At 44.1% G+C, this 20834-nt stretch overlaps 1 protein-coding gene across 2 annotated transcripts in view; it reads right to left on the bottom strand.

Moving 5' to 3' along the window:
* acvr2aa (activin A receptor type 2Aa) overlaps nucleotides 1-20834 on the bottom strand; it is a 199655-nt gene that overhangs the window by 95192 nt on the left and 83629 nt on the right. The window contains exons 2-3 of one of the 2 annotated variants that reach the window (XM_060929260.1): nucleotides 6856-7066; nucleotides 1682-1833 (exon numbers count right to left, since the gene is read on the bottom strand). In XM_060929260.1, coding sequence (XP_060785243.1) covers nucleotides 1682-1833; nucleotides 6856-7066 — 363 coding nt within the window. The remainder of the gene's footprint in view (nucleotides 1-1681; nucleotides 1834-6855; nucleotides 7067-20834) is intronic. The other variant, XM_060929261.1, reaches the window with a different exon arrangement.

Below are 20834 nucleotides of genomic sequence, written 5' to 3'. Positions count from 1 at the left end.
ATTTTCATACTTTTATACTCTTTAATGAAAGGTGATACAAGGCGGAAGTCCGCGCCGTTTTTCAGCAGTCGCGTCACATGACCAACGCCAGCGAATCAGGAAGGTGGATGTCACAGTGACGTTGTCCAATGACGACGCCAGCTAGAGCTCAGCACAGCGTATCCGCGTATTCTCAATGTTTACACAGCACCGGACCAGACACGATCTAGATTGAATACGTGGACGCTGGCGGATTCCCGTTTCCCGGCGGTTTAATGTAAACGGACAGTGCATCCGCGAAGAAAACGAGACAGATACGGTCTAATGTAAACTTGGCCTGGGAGAAAGCTTCTTTCTGCTAGGGAAGTCCTTAGTGTGTTCTTTTATCTCCACAAGATACCAGAATACCGAAGGGTTTAGAAAATCACAGACAAGTAATCGCTATTGTTACTTTGAACACAGGAAGTTATATTACTGTATTGTTTGTATTAATATGAAACAGTTAATAAGCCACATTATTTTATATCGTGTCTTGAGTGAAAACTTTAATGGCTTTGTGGCACCTCTAAACATTGTTCAATCTTAACCAAATTTCGCACAATAACTTCTTTTAGGCAATGTAAAAAAAAAAAAAAAAGGTAAGGTGGTCGTAACAAAATCCTAAAAAAATAATAATAATTTTGGGACCACCCTAACCAACACCCACAGTGCCACAGTGCAAGTCAGTCACACTTTGAGATCACAATTTCTCCCTTCCTGAAGTTGTGAACATTAACTGAAACGCCTGCGTGATTTGACGCACTCTCGAGCGACTGGCTGATTAGAGAACCGCCTCAGACGGACGGACGGGGGTTCCTAATAAAGTGGCCGTGAGCGTATGTATAAAAGGACGGAAAGTCAGATGGTTCCTTTCAGGTCAAAATCCCCCAGTCATTAGATTATAAACTTCTTTCCTGCGTCTTTAGGGAATTAAAGCCGAATGCAGCTTCACACTGACAGACCGAGTCCCACTTTTTGACCTGAACAGAGCGCCGGGGTTCAAGCTCATCGCGTTCCCTCGGATTCGGGGCGTCGGTGATGATCGGTGACGGACGTGGATAGGAATGGGAATCGAAAACCGGTTCTTGTTGAGAACCGGTTCCCAGTGTTTCAATTCCATGGAATCGTTTGCCAGATTTGCTAGATCGATTCCCTTATCGATTCCAGCGGGCACGACTAACGTCATGCAAGTTACGCAACGTGCGTAGCGACATGCAGTAAGCAGTAAACATGGCAATCAAGCAGTTTAAATGCTCAAAAGTTTGGCTGCATTTTTCAAGGGGGGGGCAGAGGGGCTGGGGGGCCCGTCAAAGCGGGGTGGCGGGCCGGATCTGGCCCGCGGGCCGTAGTTTGGTGACCCGTTTTAAATGAATGTCACGTTTTCGACACGCTTCGGACTGGTGAATCTGCGTTACTCCTAAACTAAACAAAGTTGATGCTAATCGACCGGTTTATTCTCCTCTTTTTTCAAACGAGAATCGATAAAGAACCGAATCGTTAAGCAGAATCGAAAATGGAATCGGAATCGTGAAAATCTTATCAATTCCCATCCCTAGACGTGGAGAGGACGAAACAGACAGACAGACAGACAGACAGACTTAGCATGCAGGATGGTACACAGAACGGGACGCAAGAGGAAAATGGAGCGAAGAAGTTGCAGTACCCTTAAAAACTCCGCTGCTTCGGTCGGTGATCGGAGTCTTACTCTGTATGGGCTGAGCGTCCGGGTTGTAAAAAAACTTCTCGTTGCACATGTTGCCTTCGCAGCAGCAGAAGAACACGTCGGGGTCCTCTTTCCTCTCCACGCACTCCGTGCTGAGAGATTTAAAAAAAAAAAACACAAGAATGATAGTCATTTACACTACTGTTCAAAAGTTTGGGGTCACTTTGAAATGTCCTTATTTTTGAAAGAAAAGCACTGTTCTTTTCAACGAAGATCACTTTAAACTAATCAGAAATCCACTCTATACATTGCTAATGTGGTAAATGACTATTCTAGCTGCAAATGTCTGGTTTTTGGTGCAGTATCTACATACAGTGGTGCTTGAAAGTTTGTGAACCCTTTAGAATTTTCTATATTTCTGCATAAATATGACCTAAAACAGCATCAGATTTTCACACAAGTCCTAAAAGTAGATAAAGAGAACCCAGTGAAACAAATGAGACAAAAAATATTATACTTGGTCATTTATTTATTGAAGAAAATAATCCAATATTACATATTTGTGAGTGGCAAAAGTATGTGAACCTCTAGGATTAGCAGTTAATTTGAAGGTGAAATGAGAGTCAGATGTTGTCAATCAATGGGATGACAATCAGGTGTGAGTGGGCACCCTGTTTTATTTAAAGAACAGGAATCTATCAAAGTCTGATCTTCACAACACATGTTTGTGGAAGTGTATCATGGCACGAACAAAGGAGATTTCTGAGGACCTCAGAAAAAGCGTTGTTGATGCTCATCAGGCTGGAAAAGGTTATAAAACCATCTCTAAAGAGTTTGGACTCCACCAATCCACAGTCAGACAGATTGTGTACAAATGGAGGAAATTCAAGACCATCGTTACCCTCCCCAGGAGTGGTCAACCAACAAAGATCACTCCAAGAGCAAGGCGTGTAATAGTCGGCAAGGTCACAAAGGACCCCAGGGTAACTTCTAAGCAACTGAAGGCCTCTCTCACATTGGCTAATGTTAATGTTCATGAGTCCACCATCAGGAGAACACTGAACAACAGTGGTGTGCATGGCAGGGTTGCAAGGAGAAAGCCACTGGTCTCCAAAAAGAACATTGCTGCTCGTCTGCAGTTTGCTAAAGATCACGTGGACAAGACAGAAGGCTATTGGAAAAATATTTTGTGGATGGATGAGACCAAAATAGAATTTTTTGAGAAGTGTTATGTTTGGAGAAAGGAAAACACTGCATTCCGGCATAAGAACCTTATCCCATCTGTGAAACATGGTGGTGGTAGTATCATTGTTTGGGCCTGTTTTGCTGCATCTGGGCCAGGACGGCTTGCCATCATTGATGGAACAATTAATTCTGAATTATACCAGCGAATTCTAAATGAAAATGTCAGGACATCTGTCCATGAACTGAATCTCAAGAGAAGGTGGGTCATGCAGCAAGACAACGACCCTAAACACACAAGTCGTTCTACCAAAGAATGGTTAAAGAAGAATAAAGTGAATGTTTTGGAATGGCCAAGTCAAAGTCCTGACCTTAATCCAATGGAAATGTTGTGGAAGGACCTGAAGCGAGCCATTCATATGAGGAAACCCACCAACATCCCAGAGTTGAAGCTGTTCTGTACGGAGGAATGGGCTAAAATTCCTCCAAGCCGGTGTGCAGGACTGATCAACAGTTACCGCAAACGTTTAGTTGCAGTTATTGCTGCACAAGGGGGTCACACCAGATACTGAAAGCAAAGGTTCACATACTTTTGCCACTCACAGATATGTAATATTGGATCATTTTCCTCAATAAATAAATGACCAAGTATAATATTTTTATCTCATTTGTTTAACTGGGTTCTCTTTATCTACTTTTAAGACTTGTGTGAAAATCTGATGATGTTTTAGGTCATATTTATGCAGAAATATAGAAAATTCTAAAGGGTTCACAAACTTTCAAGCACCACTGTAGGTGTATAGAGGCCCATTTCCAGCAACTCTCACTCCAGTGTTCTAATGGTACAATGTGTTTGCTCATTGCCTCAGAAGGCTAATGGATGATTAGAAACCCCTTGTACAATCATGTTAGCACAGCTGAAAACAGTTGAGCTCTTTAGAGAAGCTATAAAACTGACCTTCCTTTGAGCAGATTGAGTTTCTGGAGCATCACATTTGTGGGGTCGATTAAATGCTCAAAATGGCCAGAAAAATGTCTCGACTAGATTTTCTATTCATTTTACAACTTATGGTGGGAAATAAAAGTGTGACTTTTCATGGAAAACACAAAATTGTCCGTCTGGGTGACCGCAAACTTTCGAACGGCAGTGTATTTTTACATCATCTTGAACGAAGTAATCGTTAATGTGTTTGGTGCTGAAGTCCGAACGTGCTCGATGCCCCCTCCTCTTCTTTTTGTTTCACGTCAATTTTGTCACAACGACGAACGCTCAGGAAGGACGGAGATCTTTCGACGAAGGAGCTCTCGCAAGCTGCCAGACTACATCAGAGCGGCACACGCCACTTAGCTCGCAGCAGATAAACGAAGATTAACTAAACAAAAAAACCCACTAGAGGAAATCGTGCGCACACGGCTGCAAACATTAAGAGAGTGGATCGCATTCCGCAGGCCCTTTGTTCAGATAAGTAGAGAGAGAGAGAGAGAGAGAGAGAGAGAGAGAGAGAGAGGGGTGAGGCTGTTAACTTCTCATCATGCACGTGCCATGGGCTGCTTTTTTTTTTCCCTCTTCCAGTTTCAACTGGTGCGAGGTAAACAGGTTCGGCAGCGTGCTAGGGCAAGCACCGAGAGCACACATGCGAGTGCGTTTCTGTTTTGGCTTTCTGCTGCCTTTCTACTGATGGACAAATAAGGACGGGTGGGTTTTTTTTGTCCCCCCCCCCTCATGTCCCCCCCCCCTCATCGGCAAACGGGTTCACGTCAAACCTCGGCAAGAAAACATGTTTACTCAAAGCCGGGACGCCTTCGTATCAATATTCAGTGTGGAATGTGTGCTATCTTTAGTCGGGGCCCGTACGGCTGATGAATGGGGGATTTACCGCGGTCCCTGAACGCTGCCACAAAGGATCAGCTAAGAGAGAGCCTGTAATGACTGGGACTTTTTATGACGGCAAACGACATACGCAGAACCCTTTCCGTCCTTTTCAAACTTCAGGGGCGAAAAACTTCTTCGGGAGGTTACACAGGATGATGAAACTTTTGCGCCGGTTTGGGATCCGATGAATAAGTGGGTCACATGACAGTTTTAGACTACCTGTCACAACTCTCGCTCCTTATTTATTTATTAGACGAAGGACTGCATGGATTTCAACGGATGACGGCTGTACAGCACGGTACGTCGTCTGCTCGCGACTCGGATATTTTTTAGACGTTAAAAATACCATACGAGACTGCATTCGGACTGCTCGGAAAAATCAGGCTTACGGAAAATTCTCAAATATGGCAAGTTTGCTTTCGAGAGGAAAAAAAAAAAGGCTCTGACGAGTTTGTGCTTGTCTCGCGGACATTAAACGTAATGACAAATCAAAAAAAAAAAAAAAAAGCATAAAGTACGCTTGTGGTAGAAGAGGAAAACACTTTAGGATGTGCTGTTAGAAGAAAACAGCCCAGTCTGTGCTGGGAGCGGCCCATGCTACACTGTTGTGGATAGTTTTCCCAAAACGGCGCATTTTATTTTTCTTTCAAAAGTACAGTGGTGCTTGAAAGTTTGTGAACCCTTTAGAATTTTCGATATTTCTGCATAAATATGACCTAAAACATCATCAGATTTTCACACAAGTCCTAAAAGTAGATAAAGAGAACCCAGTTAAACAAATGAGACAAAAATATTATACTTGGTCGTTTATTTATTGAGGAAAATGATCCAATATTACATACCAGTGAGTGGCAAAAGTATGTGAACCTTTGCTTTCAGTATCTGGTGTGACCCCCTTGTGCAGCAATAACTGCAACTAAACGTTTGCGGTAACTGTTGATCAGTCCTGCACACCGGCTTGGAGGAATTTTAGCCCGTTCCTCCGTACAGAACAGCTTCAACTCTGGGATGTTGGTGGGTTTCCTCACATGAACTGCTCGCTTCAGGTCCTTCCACAACATTTCCATTGGATTAAGGTCAGGACTTTGACTTGGCCATTCCAAAACATTAACTTTATTCTTCTTTAACCATTCTTTGGTAGAACGACTTGTGTGCTTAGGGTCGTTGTCCTGCTGCATGACCCACCTTCTCTTGAGATTCAGTTCATGGACAGATGTCCTGACATTTTCCTTTAGAATTCGCTGGTACAATTCAGAATTCATTGTTCCATCAATGATGGCGAGCCATCCTGGCCCAGATGCAGCAAAACAGGCCCAAACCCTGATACTACCACCACCATGTTTCACAGATGGGATAAGGTTCTTATGCTGGAATGCAGTGTTTTCCTTTCTCCAAACATAACACTTCTCATTTAAACCAAAAAGTTTTATTTTGGTCTCATCCATCCACAAAACATTTTTCCAATAGCCTTCTGGCTTGTCCACATGATCTTTAGCAAACTGCAGACGAGCAGCAATGTTCTTTTTGGAGACCAGTGGCTTTCTCCTTGCAACCCTGCCATGCACACCATTGTTGTTCAGTGTTCTCCTGATGGTGGACTCATCAACATAAACATTAGCCAATGTGAGAGAGGCCTTCAGTTGCTTAGAAGTTACCCTGGGGTCCTTTGTGACCTCGCCGACTATTACATGCCTTGCTCTTGGAGTGATCTTTGTTGGTCGACCACTCCTGGGGAGGGTAACAATGGTCTTGAATTTCCTCCATTTGTACACAATCTGTCTGACTGTGGATTGGTGGAATCCAAACTCTTTAGAGATGGTTTTGTAACCTTTTCCAGCCTGATGAGCATCAACAACGCTTTTTCTGAGGTCCTCAGAAATCTCCTTTGTTCGTGCCATGATACACTTCCACAAACATGTGTTGTGAAGATCAGACTTTGATAGATCCCTGTTCTTTAAATAAAACAGGGTGCCCACTCACACCTGATTGTCATCCCATTGACTGAAAACACCTGACTCTAATTTCACCTTCAAATTAACTGCTAATCCACAAACTTTCAAGCACCACTGTACCTTCAGCTTATAGCGTAGCGATTAGTTGTGTGTAAACCCAAGCGTACCTGTCGTAGCAGTTGACGTCATCGAGCCAGCAGCCCTGCTTCACCACCGCTACGTTCCCGGACATGTTGCGCCACGTGGCGAAGCAGTGCAGCCGCTTGTCCTTGTCTCCGACGCAGGCCTCGACGCCGGTGCGGTTGCCCTGCTGCTCCGAGCTCGGACCGTAGTTGTAGTGCACGCACTCGCGAGTCTCCGAGCGTCCCAGGATGGCGCCTGCACAGACGAGGGAAAAGGACATTTCATCTTCTAATATTGAAGTCATCAGTGTGACATGCGGCGGCGTGATGCAACTTTTCAGAAACAGCAGAAACGCTGGTTACATCACACACTGATGAAAGAACGAAAGAAAGAAACACCGCACACACACACACACACACACACAAAAAGAAGACTGGGAACTCAATCACACAACCGGAGTTCTTTCCGCATCATATATGTCAAACTGTAGCTCTCTAATAATTTGCCATTACTCACACACGAGACTTACGTGAAATTCAGTTACGATTACATCACATCGCATGTACAGTACCACAATTACGATTACTTGAGCATAATTACAGCAAATACGATGCAAAATTCTGTTATGACATATTTGGGGACAAATTGAGGCACTTATGAGCAATTCTGTTCAATTAATCAAATGATAACAATAAAGAAAAAAGAACGAGAATATTAGTTTTACTTGCAATATTTATTATAATTTTTCTTCATTATGTACGTTTTCACATCTAGTCTCTATTATTAATGTAAAACTGGCCAGTGTACATTAAAGTGCAAGAGACTATACGTGAAAACACAGAATTTCTATTTCTGATGAGCAGATCGGTTAATATGGAAAAGTGACCGAGCAGTTTTTTTTTTTTTTGAGGTATTTCCCTCAAAAATAGTTTATTTTGCTCTATTTTGAGTTGAGAGAGTGAAATCTGGAGTTGGGGTTGGAGCAAAATTACAGAATAATTGTGTAACAGAGATGGCTGTGGCTCTGAACTGAGTAAAATAGTACAAGAGTTCATTTCAAGACACAATGAATAGAGTCAAATACCAAAATAAAGTCAAATACCAGATAAATGACGCTGTTGTAAAAAGCAGCTTTAGAACCGTGTTGGATGTGTGAAAAAAAACAAAACAAAACATGACCTTACCCATTGGGACTTGGCCTGACAGGATTAAGAGTTGGCAGTGGGACGGGTTTTCACTCTTCTCATTGAATGGAATGGAAATTTTTACTCTTCTCCTCCCACTGCCAACCCTTTATCCCAAAACAACAGGATGCACTTTTTTTTGATGGCCAAAAGATTGAAGTTTTGTGCTTGATCCATTCCTAAGACTGAAAAGAATCACCTCAAGTGACCAAAACGGTTCGACAGAATGAGTAAGGCCATGCTTTTTCACACATTCCAACACAGTTCTAAAACTGCTTTTTACAACAGCTTCATTTATCTGGTATTTTGTTTTTAACAAGTACAATCATGACGTACATATTACAGAGATATTATTGTAGCTGAACTTGTGTCGAATACAAAAAAAGTCATGACTTTGAAAATACTGCTTAGATTTGGTGAAATTGACAAAATCCGATCATGGCAAAATTATTCGAGTGCCAGAAAATACCATCAGACCCCAGAGGGTTAAAGGAGAACTGAAGTCATTTTAAAACTTGCTTTATTTCTTAATTAACGTGTTATTCATTTACGTTTTCGGTTTTAGTAACCTTATATCGTGGCTCGTATTAGCAACTAATTGCAATTAAATATTATACTTATCGGCCTGTTCGGTTTTTAGCCGTGCTGAATTTAGTTCGTTCGGTCCACGGCAGGCGTCGCTTATCCGTGCGATCTTCACGAGACTTGTGCGAGACTTCGAAACGTGAAGAAGTGTCAGCGCCGCCATTTTGAAGACAGTTTTCCAAAACTAAATATTGCACAAAAACGAGTTGAAACGACGATTACTGCCTACTTTTTTCAAACTTTCCTGACTCCTATCAAAACAAACAAAACTTCCGGCTTGATTACGTCAGCGTTCGAAAGAGGGCGCGCTCGTCTTTTGACAACGTTGGCAGATGTTGGTGACTTTGATTTCCGCTGTACGTTTTACTTCCGTCCTACGACGTCTCGCACAGGTCTCGACGAATCTCGGTTACGGCCGTCGCTTTGACATACGGACTGATATATTACAGAGCATATTTCAAACACTCATAACTTGCTATAGCAGCGACAAAATAGCGATCAAACATACGTTCCGATATTTAATAAAATGAGAAATAGAATTTTGAGAATAAATTTGCCTTCAGATCTCCTTTAAACTCGACTGACTTTGCGGGTAAACGGACCAAAGATGTTCAGGATACGCAAGGTACCAATGTTCTTCACTTATATTTTTACCATTGTGTAATTTTGTTATATGATTATCATTACTGGTACCTACTAGGGCTGTAACGATACACCCAACTCACGATTCGATTCGTATCGCGATTTTTGACCCACGATTTGATACGCCCATGATTTTTTTAAAAATGTTTTTTAAAGTAGTAAATTTGACTTACTAACATTTACTTACTTACATTAACTATTTAATAACAAATAATTCAGACCACTGCAGAGAATGAGTAATATGTATGCAAAAATGAACAAATGTAAATCCAAAGATTGTTTTATTTCTCAAAATAATACTGTTGAGCCGGAAGCTCTGGTTTTTTCGGTTCTGAAAAAGTCATTTTTCCAAATCGTGTAAATCCGTTAAGATTTTTTTTTGGGGGGGGGTGGCTCTCTCACTGTCTCACTCTCATAGGGCCAATGATTTTCTGTGATCGCGGAAAACAGATGGAAATTACGGAATTTTTATGGTGAAACATTGCTCGCGTGTCAAAATGTAACTGCCGCAGAAGGCTTCCGCCCAAGCAGACACGTCTTCAGTGTTGCCAGATATTGCTAACGTTTTCCACCCCAAAATATGTCCAAAACCAGCCAAAAAGCACCTAAACCTGCCCAATCTGGCAACACTGCATGCCTTTCCGGTCAAGTGATTGTGATTGGCTTGTGGCACACCTAGCCAGCCAATGAGCTGCTCGTTTACAGATTCGCTCCCCGCGTCGCAACCAGAATGGCGACCGCTTAAAAGAAATGAACGCTCTGCCAGTGGCGAGTGTGGACGTTGCGTGACTCGCAGAAGATTGTCGCAGGTCGGCGAAAAAACGACTTACTAATAGATATAAAAAAATAAAAGTAATTTAAGTAAGTTTAAAATGTAATTTAAATAAAAAGTAAAGTATTCATAAATTGAAGTTTGGAAGCGCCTCTGTTTTTGGGCTGAGGAGAAGTTTGAAAGGGTGTACCGCGATTCTGCCTTCTTGTATCGCGATACGGATCGTGGCTCTGCGTATCGCGATTTCGATACACATATCGTTACAGCCCTAGTACCTACGATTACGATTACAGCATGTTTGCTGAGTAAAATTACGATTATATTAAAAAAATTAAATCGATTACAATTACCCATGTCTATCACACACACACGGATTGTTTTATAATTCATCCATTTTTAATCGCTCACAAATCACCAGTGTAAATCCACGGCATAAATCAAGACTGAGTTACAGTTTAGATCTACAATAACTCATCCTCATGACTGGGTTTTAAACGAGGTGGAAAAAAAAAAAAACGAGATCCAGAGTTGTTATTTTATATTCAAGAAAATTCGCAGCTCACCGTGTACATAATCAAAAAAACAACACGGTTAAATCGAACAATAAATGCTATTCAGCTTCAGTGACCAAAAGCACTGAGGCGTTCTGAAGGGTGGCTCCAAGCCACAGTGGAGAACAAGCTGTGTGTGTGTGTGTGTGTGTGTGTGTGGCATATCATCTAATGCTACCTTTGTCAATGCGCGTGTTGACTATACAAACAAGAAGCCATTATCAGCAGTCATTATCACTCCTGATCTCTCAGGGATCTAAACATAAAAGCTCTGACTGTCCTGAACACAAGTATTTCATCCCGCAACTAATCCGAATCTTTTTTTTTTTCTGGCGAGGGAGGGGTGGTGGTGGTGGTTTGGAGCGTTGGATAGCCTGCGTAGAATTAAAAACACTTAAATGTTAAGCAAGCAAGGCGTGAAAGGATGTTTATTAATTTTAATAAGCGGTTGTTGAGTCGCATTTACGTCTTTAAACGCTTGCTGGCATTTGCATCGCGCGACGCTGCCAATGGTTGCCGCCTCGGGGCTGAGCTGACACGCCGTGACGTTAAGTAGCAGTTGGAGCTCAGGGCCAGGTTTTTGAAAACTGGTTGCGTGGCCTGAGGGCCTCTGCATGCTCTTGCGACAAAGCTTTCGCAGATAGCTTTTCGCAGACAGTTGTAATTTATCGTTGAGCGGGGAGTAATAGGCGTGCGCGATGTTATTCACCGCTACAACGCAAGGGGGCGCGAAATCGCTAGGAGTAGTTGGTGGGTGTGGTTAGTGGAGTGTTTATCCTCCGGTTACTTATAATGACTAGAACTGGAGTCGTATAGATGTACGTACTTCCTCACTTCCTCGATCAACCGCTCTTCGTGCTGCTCCATCTTCGCTCGTGTTTTTAAAAATGCCGGTCGTGAAAACAAAACAAACCGGGAAAGTAGGGAAGCGGAAGTGCGTGTACAGCGGATGTAGAGTGGACCAATCAGAGCCCTCTTGTCTGCGACGCTGTCTGCGAGGACTGCGTTGTCAGCATAAATTGGCCTTGAGACGAGAGACGGCTGGCGACATCTTCGCAGGAGGTGAAGGGGATGATGTACTGTAGGTCAAAACGGTCAACTTTGAAAGCGATCGCGGAATTGCAAGAGCAATAGGGGAAAAAAAAAAAAAGAGAAACTTGCAATAAAGTCCACCGTATACAACTACAAGCTCTGGTGCACGTTCCTGGGTTGTTTTTTTTTTCCCTTCTGTGTTTTCATTGCTTTCCATTCACTCGTGATCAGCACGGAGGACACCGATCAGTTTTATTAGCAAAGTCACTCGCAAGGAATTGGACTTGTTGTATAAATGTATACTGTATTTGTCAGGACTGGAAAGATTCGCCTCCTCGGGATAAATGTGTAAACGTGCTTCATGTTGTGTGGCGAATGTCGCACCATCCGTGCTGTACGACAGTACAAACGACTACAGCTGTGGCCTCTGACTGCTCACACTGGGCGAGAAGGAAAAAACAAACAAACAAACAAACAACCCCCCCCCCAGTAAGCTAAATTTAGACAGGGAGATGAGATATTCATGGATGTCTTTACGCATCTGCTCAGTTGCAGCAGGATGATCAGAAAAGCTCTCATGGTGTCGCAAAGGCTTGCTCATGGTGACAGCGCTATGACGTAAAAATGTTGTAAATGGTCGGGTCAGGATGGAGCGTGTTCGCTGTGCTACGTACAACCGCAGGGTTTTTTCTAGAAAAATTTAGTACGAGGGCGCTCACCATGGCGAGGGAACGAAGCGGGGGGGGGGGGGATGGTGCCGGTTGTCCGTCCGTCCCCCCGCGCCGCGCGAAGTCTTTGAAAAACTGAGGCTACAATGGGACATTCTGAGGCTATCTGAGAGGAAAATTGTAACAAATTGTCTGTCAACATTGAAAAAGAAAGAAGTAATCTTCTTCTGCCCCGGACAGTCTTTGGCTTTCTTCCGCTTCGTGCCGCGGGATGACGTCTTTAAATGCCCAAGCGTCAACAAAAACAACTCGCGAACTACTTCTGTCAGAAGCTCCCGCACCGGTGGGTGAAAGGTCATTCAGTCTCGAGAAATCTCGCTCTACAAGTCAGCTGACCTTGTATGTAACCCATGTCAAATCTCGCGAGAGCAGCCGCGACAACTAAACAACATGGCGCTTCAGTCTGGAAAACGCCAATTCGGATCGTTTTTGCACCGTCTGGCGGTGTATCTACTATGATTGGAATATTTTTGGAGTAATTATGACGTATTTGATGATCAGACACATGGTCACGTGGTGTTGCTGGGGTGTTTTCACAGAGAAAAGATCGTTTTGAGAAAGACTGCGTGTTGTGCAGTAGCATATAAGTGCATGGTCTAAGTGTGACTTGGGGTTCAATCGGCATTTCGGTAACGGGACGCACACCAAGAGTAAGAGGGCGCAGCGCCCCTGTTCCCCGGTTTAGACGAAAGCCTGAACCGGGTGATGGGACGATGTAACTCAGACATCGGCGATGACCAGCGCGTAATCTGCGCTAATCTGGAAAATGGGCCGAGAACTAGAAAAGCAGGATTTTAAACAGTAATTTGAAATTTAAAAATAAAATGTTCCCTTTTTACTTACAAATAACAAAAAATAAATGCGATAGAGACTGTGATTCAAGTCACAGCGCTAGCTCTTACAAACCGGGACGGCTGGTCTCCGTACCCTATAGACCCGGAACGTTAAGGGACAGAGAATGACGGTTAGTGAGGAAAATTTGCGCCCCGTCACTCTGAACAAAATAAAAAACTAAAGTGCTCTGAGAGCGCAATATCCCCCGCTGGCAACTATATCTATGCTATAAGTACTTAGTACACCCTCATGAAATTATCAAAGTACAAGTTTGGCAATCAAGGGCCATAACTCTGAAAAAATCCGACCGCACTGAAATAAATTGCAATATGCGCATTACTGACATATAACAAAGAATCCTGCCAAGTTTCATGAAATTCCTCCAACAATTGTGAGAGTTGCTCATTTCAGAAGACAAGCACACCCTCATGAAATTCTCAAAGTACAAGTTTGGTAATCAAGGGCCACAACTCTGGTAAAATGCGACAGAACTGAACTAAATTACAATATGCGCATTACCGACATATAACAAAGAATCTTGTCAAGTTTTGTAAAATTCCTCCAAAAACTATAACTGGAGTTGATTTCAGAACGTGAGCGCTCTTCCCGGGACGGACGGACGGACAGACAGATGGACAGTGGCACGACATAATTCCCCTTTTAGGCCTTTCGGCCAGCGGGGGATAAAAAAAAAAAACGACTGAAAAAAAAAGCCTGTTTTTCATGGCTCATTCCAGTTCGGTGATCCAGATCAGCACCAAAAGTCATAGCAACATAATTCAGCCCAGAGGTATTCTTCATGTAAAATTTGGTGATTGGTTGAAAACCGAGGGAGAAATAGAGTCCTAAAAAAGTTAGGATTATAATAATAATAAGAAGAAGAGGAAGAACTAGACAGCGACATTCCGTGTCCGAAATCGCTCCCGACTCACTATATAAGGCACTATATAGTGGAGACGCCATTTTGTAGTGCTGTCCGAAACCTTAGTGAGGATTATTTACACCCTATATAGTGCACTCAAAGTATCCCATCACGCATCACGAAAAGTAGTGTACAACTGATGGGTCACTAACCCAAGCAATATATCCCATCATGCACTGCGGTCACACAAAGAAATCAAATTTAAAAAGTCTCAGATTTGATTGAATAAAAGGCAGCGGCAAAGAAGAACGTATTCAGCCTTGATTTAAAAGAACTGAAAGCTGCAGGTACTTTATACTGATTAATGTCGGAAATGCGCTCAGTATAATATGGATTTATCACAAAAATAAATACATGCGTGTTTATTATTTTGAAAACCCACCAGCCGACTGATCTGGCACGTTTTAATTGTGCGACAGTAATGACGTAAATACCAGCGCGACGGAGTAGCGTCCGAAAGTTGCAGTGATTTACGCTAGCTCTTACAAACCGGGACGTCTGCTCACCGTACCCTATTGATTCGGGACGGTAAGAAATAGAGAATGAGGCTTAGTGAGTGGAAAAAAGCCTGTTTTTCTACGGATCATTCCGGTTCGGTGATCCGGATCAGCACCAAAAGCCATAGCAATGCAATTCAGCCCAGAGGTATTGGTCGGAAACTGGGGGAGAAACAGCGTCCTAAAAAACATTACGAGAATAATAAAAAGAAGAAGAATGCAGTTGAAAGACCCTGAGTGAGAGTAAGAATTTGTGCCAGCGCTAATAGCACCAGCGGTACTCAAACATGAAAGTCCTTCCCGCACCATTCATGGCATGTTTGGCAGCGCCGATCTCCGTTTCGTAGCCTTCGGCCTCTCGCCTGTATTACATAGCTGGAGTTACAGTGGGGGGCTAGTCCTCTGGTAACCGCGAGAGTTTGACTCCACACTCGCATCTGTATTGCAGCGTGCCTTGCCAGTAGGCACCATTTTTATGATGGTCTTTCATATGACCCGATCGAGAGGCGGACATGCTAACCACTAGGCCACTCGCCGGTACGACCGTTTTAGTAGATGGCCAGCGCTACTAGTGCAAATTAAACATGCGGCTAAAATTAAAAATACATGTGTGTTATTTAGCAGCTGGGAGGTCCGTATGGTGAAGTACCGTGACCGAGGTCTTGAAAGTACTGAGCGAGGCCCTCTGGGCGGAGGTCAGTATTCAAGGCCGAGGTCACAGTATTTCACCATACGGACCGACCTTAAGCTGGTAAATAATATATTTATTTTTTTCTTTACCAAATTCTAACAGAAAACGAGAGCGCCCGAAAGGGAAAACCGAACCGAGCCGCCATTTTGAATCCTCATTCACGGCTGTAATGCAAATGGCTTCCTCCTCGGTATACAAGTGCACTTCCATGGCAGGAAAACAACTACATTTTGCCGCCTATGTCGTCCCCTATTTATACAAATAGGAGTCATTCAGGATTCAGCCATGTTTTTGCTCGGCGTTAGCAACAGTTAGAGGTTTTTAGCTTTCTCCTGAAATGTTTTCTTTTATTTCTTCTTCCTCAGGGGAGTAAAACTCGCTTTCGCTGTGAACACTGTCGTTATCGCTATCCATGCTGTAAAATTAACGCTATTCTCCTGAGAAATGCTGGCAAAAATGTACAAGATTTTTGATAATCAGATAAATGTTGACAAAAAAATGCGACCATGTTTGTTGTTGTGAACAAGCGAGTCGCCAGAGGTCCGTAACCGGGGTCCGTATTGTAAGATACGGCCCTGCTTCCCAGCCAATCAGAGCACAGGATTTGATGAAAACCGCACCGAGAAAAAAATAATCGGAATTATGAATCCTGGGACTGTTGTAGGATAGAAACAGAACGGTGAGCTGAAAAATTCCTCACAATGAGAAAGAAAAGCAACTACGCTGTGCAATTTAAGCATTTATATACATAAAGTGTTGTGTTTTTATATTTTTTTCAGATAAGGGTTAAAGGGCATGATAGGGGTGGCAATGTGATAAATGTTATTGCTTATTCTTTTTTAAACAAAAGAATATTAGAAATATTTCAGACATCACCCAGCGCTAATGTCCTGTTTTATATAATTCACCTTTAAAAAAAAAAAAAACACACACGTCTCGACTTTTGTCTATCTGATTGTCCACATGACCAAAAATAAAGCGATGTTCAGTAAGTCATTTGCCTGCTGCGATTGATTCATTAAGAACAAATGATTCGGTGGCGTTAATTCACTAACGGCCCTCTGGTGGGGATAGCCAGAGAGGGTCGGTCAGTGCCAGAGACGTGACAAGTCACCCTCAGCAGGATTACAGACAACATGGAGGAGTTACCGTTTCAAGACATGGATATGAAAGCGGATGCGTTTCTCTAGTGCTGGAATATCCACACAGGTCATTAATAAATAGGGGTGGGACATTAACGCGTTAATTAAGATTAATTCATTTCAAACAAATTAATTCGATAAAAATATGAACGCATTTTATCGCAGTTTGCATGCCAAACAACCCGGAACCGTTGTTAGTGCACCGTGTTATGGTGCGACAAATATGCTGACGCACGCAGTTCCGGTTCCAGCAATGGAGCTTGAAAGCGCGCCGAGTCTGCTGGACGGTAAATTTATATTCAAAAAACGACCCGGTGGAACTGTTGATGAAACCACAGTTTATTGCAAACTGTGCAGAAAGGAGTTTGCTTATCACAGAAGCTCGTCAACTTTACGGTACCATTTAAATGCCAAGCATGTCACCGCGATTACTGAAACAGCTGCAGCTCGAGGTAGCGGTTCTGGTCAGCAGTGCAAACTCGAAGAAACGGCTGGATTCCAGAAGAAAATGAGCAGGGCAACATCGGAGAATTCAACGAACACGCTGGCCAAGTGGATTGCCCTGGACTGCAGACCGCTATCGGTGGTAGAAGACAAGCGTCTACGAGATGTATTGCAGATTGCGGCGTGTGATCCAGAAGGTCTCGTCTCGTCTTCTTCCGCTTTATCCGGGACCGGGTCGCGGAGGCAGCAGTCTAAGCATGGAAGCCCAAACTTCCCTTTCCTCAGACACCTCGGCCAGCTCCTCGGGAAGAACACCGAGGCGTTCCCAGGCCAGCTGAGACACATAGTCCCTCCAGCGTGTCCTGGGTCTTCCCCGGGGGGACATGCCTGGAACACCTCCCCAGGGAGGCGTCCGAAAAAGATGCCCGAGCCACCTCAGCTGATTCCTCTCGATGTGGAGGAGCAGCGGCTCTACTCCGAGCTCCTCCCGAGTGACTGTGCTTCTCACCCTCTCTAAGGGAGCGCCCAGCCACCCTGCGAAGGAAACTCATTTCGGCCGCTTGTATCTGCGATCTTGTTCTTTCGGTCATTACCCAAAGCTCATGACCATAGGTTCTGATTTTGATCCAGAAGGTAACAACTAAAATGGTTATTAAAATCGCACTGAAACTGTAGTCTTCAATTTTGGACAGGGACCATACCTTTGTTTACTATTTTGAAATGAAATGCAATTTATTGCTTACAGCCATTAAATGACCTTGAATCTAAAAATCATGTCTGTGTATTATTTGAACTCTTCACATATTATTTAGTTACATAAAATAAATGTTGCTTTTGGGGCAAATACGGTAGTGCGATTAATTAAGATTAATTAATTACAAAGCCTGTAATTAATTAGATTATTTTTTAAAAATCTAGTCCCACCCCTATAAATAAATAAATAAATAAATAAATGTTCTTATTAAAGGGGTACCAAATATAATATATACAGTTGCTGATGTGACAAAGTAACGTATTCTTAAGTATTCTATCAAATTTATATACTAGAAAACAACGAAATATCTTGGTAATTGTAAATATAATAGTCGGTACGCTAAACCGCACAAGAGTCGCCATTTTTAAAAGACCGTGACGTCAGCGCTACCCACTGCACTAGGAGAGAAGCGTGTAATCATGGCGTCGGGCGCATCAAGTGAAAGCGACAGCTCTGTCGAATCGTACACAGAGATCCCGCAAGACACGCTGCAAGCAGGCTATGGCTTAGAAGGGTACCAGTTTGAACCTAGGAGAGGTACTCTCGACTCCGGTGATGAAATAAGAGAAGAAAGCTCGGATGACGGCGAGGATGAGACTGATGCTGACCATGGGCGTGGCGAGCGTGGGGCAGAGCGTCTGCGTGCAGGTGACACGGCGTGGTGCTCGTGCGGAAACTGTAACGTGGAGTTGCTCACGAGTCCAGCAGAATTTATTTGCTGCAATGAGATAGGCGTGGACTTGCGAAATCGTCGCAAGAGGCAGAAACAGGTATTTCACACGTGCTAGTCCCAACCTCAATGAGCCAACACAACTGGGCACATACATACGTCACGAGTGTTACGCAGAGAAAATGAACGTGCATTCTGATTGGATAAAATTAATATCATGGCGGGCTGTTCAAACTGCGGAAATAGTTTGCTCAAGCTACTTTCAAAACACTATAGGGGGCGTCGTGCCTAAGGCGCCATACCATAAATCCGGGGACCCGGGTTTGATTCCGACCTGAGGTCATTTCCCGATCCCTCCCCGTCTGTCTCTCCCGATCATTTCCTGTCTCTACACTGTCCTATCCAATAAAGGTGAAAAAGCCCAAAAAAAATCTTTAAAAAAGAAAAAAACACTATAGAGGTTTTCGACCCACGTGACCGTTGCCATGTCAACAAGTAGCCGGCGCCATTTTGACGGTCACAAATATGGCGACTACCGGTAGCAATACACTGTTGATCATGACGAAGTCTCATTGTCGAGTATTTTATCCGGCCTAGATGACGCGAGTAAGAAGCGATATCACCAGAAAATCAATGATGCTAGTGTACGTGATCCGTACACGTTGCCAGGCTATCTTTTTCTGGCTTTGCAGCGCGGGTGATCTTCCTGACCTGCAGTCAGGCGTGTGGGAAATACCAGGGAAAAAAACATAAAAGAAAAAGGAGCGAGATGCAGAAAACACCTTCACTATCCAGCGACGTAGGGCATTTACAGGGCGAGCAGACGGAGAGGTATTTGCAAAAATTGAGGTTAGCGGGCTTAGAGAACGACGTTTACCTGCTTCCACCAGGATTGTTCACTGACGTACGGAAGTACACGAAGCCCTCGTCTTTACCTGACTTCGGCCCACATGATCTGTATACCTATGTCGTTAAAAACCCATCGCCATACACAGGTATTGATCTGAAAGCGTATAAGAGTTTGGATGCCTACAAATATTTTGTGTCAGGCTGGGTAACATGCCTACATCAGCGGGTCGTCCCTGGAGCCGGTGGTCGCCATCTTATTACAGCTAAGGTCTGTTCACATTTTCATTTACTTTCGGTCCTCAGGATAAACAAAATGTTATTAAATGTCATTGAAATAACTTCTTGGTCTGTTGAGACATGGCCCGTTATAAATTTGCTGTTACCAGGCAATGACCAAGAACTGCATTATTAGGGTCGGTGTCTGTGTTGTAGCAGTGTACTAGCAGCTAGCTGTTAGCACTAGCTAATGTCAACAACAGTAGCTGGTATGTTACTGTAGCAATGTTTACGTTCAGTCATTTGGATGACTGTTCAAACCTTTCAGTCTCAGGTTTTTCCTTGACTGGATTTACTAGTTTACTGAGCTAGCGCGCTCGCTCCCAGCCTGCCCGAGCTACCGCGCTCGCTCCCAGCCTGCCCGAGCTAGCGCGCTCGCTCCCAGCCTGCCCGAGCTAGCGCGCTCGCTCCCAGCCTGCCCGAGCTACCGCGCTCGCTCCCAGCCTGCCCGAGCTACCGCGCTCGCTCCCAGCCTGCCCGAGCTAGCGCGTTCGCTCCCAGCCTGCCCGAGCTAGCGCGCTCGCTCCCAGCCTGCCCGAGCTAGCGCGCTCGCTCCCAGCCTGCCCGAGCTAGCGCGCTCGCTCCCAGCCTGCCCGAGCTAGCGCGCTCGCTCCCAGCCTGCCCGAGCTAGCGCGTTCGCTCCCAGCCTGCCCGAGCTACCGCGCTCGCTCCCAGCCTGCCCGAGCTAGCGCGCTCGCTCCCAGCCTGCCCGAGCTAGCGCGCTCGCTCCCAGCCTGCCCGAGCTAGCGCGCTAGCTCAGTAAACTAGTAAATCCAGTAAAGGAAAAACTTGAGACTGAAAGGTTTTAACAGTCATCCAAATGACTGAACGTAAACATTGCTACAGTAACATACCAGCTACTGTTGTTGACATTAGCTAGCTTGACCTTCAAAATGGCGGACGCCGGGGCGTCACGTCACCTGTGACGTCACGTCGAAATCCTCTATAACTTTCCAACCTTAGAACAAAAAACTTTTGTAAGTCTTGAATAAGGTTCATCAATGTGTGTTTTATTGTTATATTTACTCTATATATTGCCCTCTGTTCCCCTTTAATCTTGAAAGACCAAGAATGAAATTCGATAGGATGAAAAAACAAATTCGGATTTGTCTTGTCTGTCGTGAAATGTCGCATACGGAAATGACGACCAGACCGATAAAAGACAGCTCCGCTGCATTCTGCTGTCACGACGACGAGCAGAACAAAGCCGACAAAGCGTCCTCGAATGGAGCGGCGAGCCTCTGCTGTGATGCGAGAGCTGAGTGAACGCACAACACCGTGACTGCCGCTTTCTGTCTCGTTGCCCAGCGTCCCGTCTCTCAACTTCGACTCTTAGACGAGATCATGAAAAACTCTCCCTGTTGTCTTCTCCTTTCCAACAGTGGGTGTTACCAAAACTTTCTTTTTCATCACAGCATGTCTATAATTGTTAGCCTGTCTTTTTATCGCT

This window comes from Neoarius graeffei, chromosome 9 (assembly GCF_027579695.1).
Source record: "Neoarius graeffei isolate fNeoGra1 chromosome 9, fNeoGra1.pri, whole genome shotgun sequence".
Classification (NCBI taxonomy): domain Eukaryota; kingdom Metazoa; phylum Chordata; class Actinopteri; order Siluriformes; family Ariidae; genus Neoarius; species Neoarius graeffei.
This window is presented reverse-complemented; position numbering and strand designations above follow the sequence as displayed.